This window comes from Pipistrellus hanaki, assembly GCF_964339955.1.
Source record: "Pipistrellus hanaki genome assembly, chromosome: 2".
Classification (NCBI taxonomy): domain Eukaryota; kingdom Metazoa; phylum Chordata; class Mammalia; order Chiroptera; family Vespertilionidae; genus Pipistrellus; species Pipistrellus hanaki.
In genome coordinates, this window is record NC_140504.1 from 187,883,264 (window position 1) to 187,891,762 (window position 8,499).

The 8,499-nt window shown below is 58.7% G+C and overlaps 1 protein-coding gene across 1 annotated transcript; it reads right to left on the bottom strand.

Annotated features, from left to right (window-relative positions):
* Nucleotides 1–1,773: 1,773 nt before the first annotated feature.
* Nucleotides 1,774–6,480, bottom strand: C1QC (complement C1q C chain). The gene is made up of 3 exons (XM_084875144.1): nt 6,045–6,480; nt 5,568–5,755; nt 1,774–2,580 (listed from the first exon to the last, which is right to left on the bottom strand). Exons 2-3 carry the CDS (start codon nt 5,752–5,754, stop codon nt 2,024–2,026), a joined length of 744 nt encoding a protein of 247 aa, XP_084731270.1. The 5' UTR covers nt 5,755; nt 6,045–6,480; the 3' UTR covers nt 1,774–2,023.
* Nucleotides 6,481–8,499: the final 2,019 nt, after the last annotated feature.

Here is an 8,499-nt window from a genome sequence, read left to right on the forward strand (position 1 = left end):
AGACCGAAGGGTCGTGGGATCAATTCCCAGTCAAGGGCATGTACCTCGATAGCAGGTTTGATCACTGGCCCCGGCCTAGGCTGGTTCGGGAAGCAGTGGAGCGGGGGGGGGGGGGGGGGGGGGGAATCATTGGGTGATGCCCCAGGCGGTGTGGTTCAGTGGATAGAGTGTCAGCCTGCAGATTGAAGGGTCCCCGGTTTGATTCCAGTCGGGGGCACATGCCGGGTTGTGGGCTCAATCCCCAGTAGGGGTGGTGCAGGAGGTAGCCGATCCATGATTCTCTCTCATCATTGATGCTTCTATCTTTCTCTCCCTCTCCTTTCCTCTCTGAATTCAATAAAAAAATATTTTTAAAAAATCATTGGGTGAGGATTTTTTTTTAAAAAGAAGAAGCATCAGGGAGAAGGTAAAGGCATGGCTTCGGAGTCAGCCTCTCCGGAGTCTGAATCCCAGCTTTGCCTTTTTCTGGGTATGTGGCCTCAGGCGCATTTACCAATCTCTGTTTTCCCATCTATGTGCTGGGGGCATGGGCACCCACTCCTGGGGTGGATGTGGGGGGCAGTGAGGTAACCCTGCATATCTGGGGCCCAGCAGAGTGCCCAGCCCTTGGTGGGCACAATGCAAAACTGGGACAGTATGATTTATATGAGAAGACAGAATTCTCAGAGCCGGGGACGGAGGAGCCATGCCTGGAAGGGGGGAGGCCTAGACTAGGGATCGGGAGCAAGGGGGTCTCTGTGCCTTGGCTCCCAAGTGGGAACCAGCTGGTCTCTGTGCCGCTGGAATTGCTGGCTTGGTGGGAGAGACTCCTGACAGTTTGGGGTGTCTCCTTCTGGCTCCCGTCCCACCCCCATACCCTCTTTTCCTGCGTCCCATAAAGACCCTCCCCTGGTCCCTCTCAGCCCAGCAGACAAGCTGGCACTTTTAAAGGCCTGTCACTTCTGACAAAATGACAGCAGGGAGACAATTATGGAAATTGAAATGGCACGAAATGGTCATTTCCAAAGTCCAGGTTTCTGGTCTGACACCGTGGCCTACAAAAACGGCACACTCGCGGGCGGCGGCCAGGGCTCCCAGAGTCGGAAGACAGGTTCTCGTTCTCTGATTCAGAATGGTTTCATGCTGACCTAGAACTTGGTTATGACTGTAACTAATTTAACAGGTTGGTTAGCATCATGCCTGGTGCATAGTAAGTGCTCAGTAATGCTGGCTATTGTGGCTCAGCGGCTGAGTGTGGACCCATGAGCCAAGAGGTCAGCGGTTGGGTTCCGGTCAGGGCACATGCCCAGGTTGAAGGCTTGACCCCCAGTAGGGGGCGTGCAGGAGGCAGCCAATCATGATGTTTCTCTCTCATCCATGCTTCTAGCTCTGTAGCTTCTCCCTTCCTCTCTCTCTCAAAATCAATAAAAACATATTTAAAAAAAAATGTTAGCTATTACATTCATTTATTTACTCTCTTTCTCTTTCATTTTTCCACTTATTCATTCATTCACTCATCCTCTCCCGTTCACTCACTAATTCAGCACCAGTTCATTACACACCTGCTCTTTGTCTAAGCTGGGCTTACCTGCGTCCAATCACCCCTCTGTGATTGAACTTAGGTCAACGTAAGTCTGGGAATTCAGACACACTCCTGTGTACCTGCGCACTGGTGCCTCCCATGACAGCAGTGCCGCTCACCCAAACAAGGGAGAGCCGACGGCCCCTGGCCGACCTCTTGTAGCCTTCCACCTGCTTCTCCAAGGTGGCCGTGAGAAATCAGAGCCACGCGTATTTATCGGTTTAAATCATTTATTTGTACATCTCTCAGACTTCCAAGACTTAGGGAAAAGAATGATAGCAGGGAAGGTGTCAGTAAAACGTCAAAGGAGTGACTTCTGCAGGAACTCAGAGAAGGGGCGGCAGTCAGGGTGGGCTTCCTGGAGGAGGCGTCCATGAGGCGGGGGAGAACAGCCTGAGCAGGAACCCAGCAGAGCCGCTGAGAGAGGTGGGGTGGCCTGGGGCTGGGGGGCAGGCTGCCCCCCTAGTCGGGGAAGAGCAGGAAGCCAGAGAAGACGCTGTCGGAGCCCTCGGTGCCCACCATGCCGTTGTAGTCGTTGACTCGCAGCCACACCTGCGCGCCCTGCCGCAGCTGCAGCAGCACGCCCCCGGAGCTGACCTGCTTGGTGTTGGACATGTGGTCGCAGAAGGAGGTCATCTGGATGTCGTCGCGGTACAGCTGCACGCACAGGTTGGCCGTCTGGGACGTGTGGTGGACGAAGTAGTAGAGGCCGGGGACCTTGCAGGTGAACTTGCCCGTGCTCGTGTTGTAGTCCCCCTGCGGGTTCGTGATGACCGTGTTGAACTTGACCAGGCTGTTGGACGCCGGGTGCTCCGCTGTCTGCCGCGTGACGGTGAACACCGACTGGTGCTTCTGCTTGTATCTGCCCTCCTCTCCCGGCTCCCCGGTGGGGCCCATGGTGCCGGGAATGCCCGGCTGCCCGGGGGCGCCCATGGGGCCGTTTTTCCCAGGAAAGCCAGGCGTGCCGGGTTCTCCCTTCTGACCCTTGGGTCCTCGGGTCCCAGGAATGGCTGGGATTCCTGGGGAGAGAGCAGGTGGGAAGTGATGGGGCCGGGGCCGGGGCAAAGGGACCCTGGGGCTGTCCTCCAGGGACACACTCCCGGGGTTTGTTCTCTGAAGCCTCCTTCCCCCAGATGTGCTGTCCACTGGGAGCAGTGTGCAGGGAGTGAAAGGCAGACCCCCTCCCACAGACCTGCCCTGAGAACTCGGTGAAGGCACCTGTCTCTTGGCCTCAGTTTCCACATTCATGCTGGAGCGGGTAGGAATCATCAGCTCAGGAGGTGCCCAGGGCAAGATCTCAGAGTGTCAGAGGCCACGACTGTCAGCCCACGGACAGCACATGGCCTCAGAGGCCGCCTGTTGGGCCTGCACGACTATTTAAAAGAAAAACTTTATTTAGAGCCCTACGTGAACAAATTCAGGCCTCACCCAGAAGCCTAGGTCCTTCGTTTTTCTTGACAAAAATAAGAAGCTTGGTCAAAGAGCAGATTTCCCGGAAAGCTCAGGAAACTTGTTTCAGGCCCCGTTCACTGGCATTGGCCCCTTCGAGGCCCTTTGCCTGGTTTTATATTTATAATTTTTTCAACATTTTTATGTTGAAATAATTATAGATTCAAAGGAAGTTGTAAAAAAAAAAAAAAAAAAAAAGTCAGGAAGGTCCCATATGCCCTTCACCTAGCTTTCCCCAGTGGCACATCCTGCAGAGCTGAAGCACAACGTCAAACAGGGAAATTGACCTCCGTGTGATCCACATGGCTCCACTTTCCCATGTGCTGTGTGTGTGTGTGTGTGCGCACGCATGTGTGGTTCTAATACAATTCTGCAGCATGTGTAGGTTTGTGTAGCACCCCTCCCTGCCTTTCAAATGCATCCCTAATTTTGTATTATTTTTCTTAAAGAGGGCCTTCACCATTTTATAAGTTGCAGAGCCCTACAAAGCCTGTATCTATTCCTCTAGCCAGCTTAGCACATGGGAACCACTGGATGGAGCCAAAGGGACCCTGCCCCTTTAAGGGGGCTGCTCTCTCTCCAGCTCCCCCAGCCCCACTCAGCCCACGTCAGCCCCTGGTTCACCTTCCCTCGTGTTGAAGATGAGGCCATGGAGGCCAGAGGCTCGGCCGAGGCCATGGAGTTGGTGTGAGGCGGAGTTTAGACTCAAAGTCAAGTCCGGCTCAGTTGCAGCTGGATTGTCTGATTCTCGTGTGTTACCGCCCTGATCACCTGCGCCTCCGTGAGATTCGTCTCCCCTTGTCCAAACCATGACCATCTTTTAGGGCCTGATGCCGGTCTCCTCTTCCAGGAAGCCCTCCCTGACCACCCTTGTCTGCCCCCATGGTTGCTTCCTCCTCCCACTTCCTCCTAAGAGGGGGTAGTCGGTGCAAACCCCTCTGTGACAGATCCTCTATGACTTGTGAGCCTTTTAGGTCCCAGGGTTAGGAGTGGGGGCTCAGGACCCAGCAGACCTAGACTTCAGGCCGTGTGACCTCCCTCTACTGACCAGTTGAGATAAGGGCATAATGGGGGGGGGGGGGGGTCCCACCGAGCTGCTGGGAGAGTGGGATGGGAGGATGCAGGCGCCTCTCAGTAAGGACTCAGTTATGTCAGGGCCCTGCCGTGGCTGAGCAGGGCCCACTCTCATCTTTTGGTTGGGAGGGCAGGACTCCGCAGGGGGCAGGGGGCCGAGAGGCAGGGAGGGTAGCAGTGAAGGGAACGGCCTGTGGAGCTGGACAGGATCATACTGTGTGACTTCAGGCCGGTTACCCAAGCTCTCTGAACCTCAGCTTTGACACTTATACAACGGGAGTGCATCACTCCTTCAACGGGTTTTGGCCTCAGTTTCCTCATTTCCAAAGGAGTTAACAATTTTATCTGCGCCATTTGGAACCGGGCCTGGCACAAGTAGGAGGTCAAAAATGGGTAGCCCTCAGGCACCCTGGGCAGTAAGGAGGCCAGAGATACAGGCTCCCCCAAAATGGCACCCCAGGATCCTCACGCAGCTCACCCCGAAGTACAGACTTCCTTCTGGGATGCTGGTAAAATTCCACTCCATTGCCAGGAGGGAAGCTGATAGGGAGGGAATTCTAAGGACATTCCTCTCCACGACCCCCACCCGCAACCCCAACCTCTGCCTCCAGTCACCTCTGCCCACCCCCACCCCCGCCTCACACGTGCCACCTCCAGACACGCTCCGCTTCCCAGATAGGCACCTACTTTTAAACGAGGCACCAGAGACTCCAGTCCCGCCCAGTGCCAGCCCCTCGCTCATGCTGGAGCTTGCCGTGGAATCTCTGACAGGAGGCCCTGTGCCTGTGGCCCTGACTCCGCTCTCCCCACCCCTCCAACTACCAGACCCCGGGGAGCACAGATTTCTGATGGAAACAGTGATGACAACAGCAGCACCTACCATCGCCTACACATGCTGACCACGTGCTTGGTGCTATTTTATATTTAAACATAATCACCATAGCATCCCTGCGCAGTAGGCACTGCTACCTCCCCATTTTACAGGTGGGGAAACTGAGGCTCTGGCTATTGAGCAAGTCACTTGCACAAGGTCACACAGTAGGAAGTGGTGGGGCTGAGATTTGAACTCGGTTTGTCTGTGCATTGTCTTCATTCACTGTGCGGGGGTCCCTCCCCCTTCCCCCCCCCCTCCCGCTTCCCCAGGGGCCCATGGTGCAGGGCAAGAAGTGGAGGGGTGCTGAACAAACAGGAGCCTAGCACTCTAGAATTTGCCAAAGGTCACACATAGATCCTGTCCTGTGGGGCAGGAGCTTGTCCCTCTCCCCGCCATCAGATGAGGACTCTGGGGGGCGGGGCGGGGCGGAGGCCTGGGCCCTGAGGACAGAGGGGCTATACCTGCTGGGAGCGCTGGGCTCTGCCCGGGGAGCAGGTGCAGCAGGAGGGACCACACTCCTTGCCATCCAGTTGCCACCCTTTCCCCTCCACCCCTGCCCCCTGCCCCTAGGCCCTAGGTGACCCCTCCCCGCCAGGCCAGCCCACTCACCTGGTTCACCCTTGGGCCCTTGCAGTCCATCATGCCCGTCCTTCCCTGGGGCCCCGGGCATGCCCGGCATTCCGGGGATGCCGTAGCATTCTGTGGCGGCCAGGCCCCCGAGGGGCAGTGCCAGGAGGAGCAGCAGCAGCAGGTTCAGTCCGAGGCAGGGCCTCAGGGTGCTGGCGCCCCTGTCCATCCTGGGGAAGGAGGTGGGTGGCGAAAGCTCGGTCGGCCCACCAGCCCCTCGCCCACCTCCTCACCGTCTCCCTCCAGGGCTCACCCCTCTCCGCCCTCAGGAAGCTCCCTCCCGCCCCGGGGCCCTCACCCTTGGGACCACACGATGGAGGCGCAGCGGGGTCACTTCTTTGAGCTCAGAGAGGATGGAGACCCTCCTTCCTCACCAATCAGGCTGTCCCGGGGCCACGTCTCAGGAAGGGGGTGGGGGAAACGCTCCCCGCTGCCCTCACCTGGACGGGACCTGCTCACCTGGGGTGGGAGGCTTCTGGTCTGGTCCCCGAGGCGCCCTCCGATCTGCTTCCCTCTCCCGGGCAGGAGGACACGGCGTCGGAGCGGACGGAGCGAGGAGGGCCCGGAGCGGACTGGGCGGCCCTCTCCTTCCCCCTCCCCCTCCCCCCAGTCCCACATCCCCTTTCCCATGTTTTCCCTGACTCAGTACTTTCTTTCGGGTGCTGAGCCAGGCTGACCGCAGTGACACCCTGTGCTCTCCGCCCCGGTCATAAGTGTCTGCAATAAGGGAAGGTCCCTGCTCCGGATCCGGGAAGGGTGTGTGCGTGTCTGTGTCCGTAAACACTAGCCTCCCGGCAGACTTCCCCTCCGTGTGGCCAGCTCCTGACCTGGCCGTCCCCGTTTGCGGCATTCACTGTGCCCGAGACTCAGCTGTTTCTCAGCGTCCCGGGAGGAAGTTGTGACCCCCTCACGGACGGGGAAACCGAGGCTCAGGGGTGCAGGCCTCGGCCCAAAGTCACGGCAGGAGTGGAGTCTTGGGGTCCAAAGCCCTTGTTCTCACCCCTCTGCTTAGCTGCCCCCAGAAACCATCCCCATATATGCACTGGTCAAGTGGCAGGACTTAAATCTAGAAAATTCCATATGTCCCCCCCCCCCATGTTAGTTGGGGGGCGGACACCCGGATGGGCAAGCTTTGATGGCAGGCAGCCTGCTGTGTTGGACAGAGTCCTCTGGCTCCAGAGCCGGTGGCTTCTGGGTCTCCTTCCAGCCAGGCCACCCCCTTCCCTGAGGCCTTCAGCAAACCTCTGACACCCCCACTCCCCTGGGGCCCCAGCCTCCCGCTTGTGTGCTGGGTGGTGGGGAGGCCGGGGCTCTGCATGGCGGCCCCTCTTCCTCTGCCCCGGCCCCTGAGGGCCTCGCCTCTCCTTCCTCACCACTTCTTCCTCTCCATCCCCAGCACCCGCCTTTGGTCTCGGTGGGGTTGCCAGTGGGGTCGAGCTGGCGGAGCTGAGCGAGGCCCCCTCCTCTCTTTAGAGTCATGGAGGAAGGAGGTGTGGGGCTGCAGAGGGTCCAACCCTGCCCCCACTCCCGCCCCCTATGTCCCTCATGCCCGTTCCTCCTCTGTAGGTGGGGCGGGGAGGGGCTCCACTAGCTCCGTGCAGGGCAGGGTGAGGACTCTGTCTGACAGATGTACCCATGATACTTAGCCCTGCGCTGGGCATGAGCAGGGGTTCAGAGCCCTGCCCCTGCCCCCCCAGCTGACCCTCAGGGCCACAGCTTCCCCCTCTGTTCCTCCGAACGCTGGCACGGGGCTGCAGAGGGGGGACGGGAGCGAAGAAGTGAGTCCCCCTGACCCTGGGCGTCTGGGGCGAATGGAGGGACGGCACCTGAGCGCCCGTCTTCCTCGCCTCCTTCACGCCTGGGTCTGGTGTGTCCAGCAGATGGCAGCCTCGGCCCGCGCTCAGCCTTCCCCGCCCCGCCCGTCTGGCCCGGCTGCCTGCCTTCCTCCCAGAGGCGCAGTGATTTGCCTCCCCAGAGGCGGGCAGGTAGGGGTGGCCTTTAAGGTAAGGAGCTGCCTGCAGCCACGTTCCTGCAGCCTGGTCTCTTTGCCACTATGGGGCTCCCCCGCTGACACTTCCTTCGGGGCCCGCTGTCGTGAAAGAACCTCCACTCTGGGGCCAGGCAGAGCTGTTTCAGATCGAGGCCCTGCCGCTCTCTGGCATGGTGACCTTGAGTCAATGTCCCCCTTCTCAGAGCCCGTGTCCTTGCCGACGTTGCTGGGATTACACACATCAGTGACAATAAAATGTCCGGCACACAGGAGGTGCTCAAGGCCCTGTACCTTTTCCCAGTCCTCGGTGGGGGTGTTCCTGGGGCTGGGGGCCTGCTGGGGCAGAGCAGAACCCAATGGGGCGCTGAGGGCCTGTGGAGTTCATCGCTGCCCCGTGGGCATCTGGGTCACTCTCTTCTTCTGACTCCCAAAGGTTGTTGGGGGGCAGCCCCAGGAGAGGGTCCTGACTGTCGGGGACAGAGGTGGAGGGGGGGGGTGCATACGTGAGACTCCGAGGCTGCTTGTGTCAGTGGATGGGAGAGACGGTCCCCGGGAAGTGTCAGCACGTGTGGAGGTCAATGTGTGAGCAAACACGGGCACTTCTAAGGCACATGCATGCTGGAGTGGAGGATGTGTACGTCTGCATGTCAGGGGTGTGTCCGGACACCCGTCTTAAGGTGTGTGTGTGTAAGAGTTACTTCTGATGGTTTACAGGGAACACTCAGGTGAATGAGGCAGGGGTGTGTGGGTATGACGGCGCGTGTATCCCCAGGGTATGAAGGCATCAGTCATGTGGATGTTCAGGAGTGTACATGGGTGTGTCTAGGAAAGTGGGCATGTGCTGAGGGAGGGGATCATATGTTCATGTTTCAGTGAGGAGTGGGCAAGTCTTGGTCCAGGAATGTGGGTCCCTGTGCATTTCAC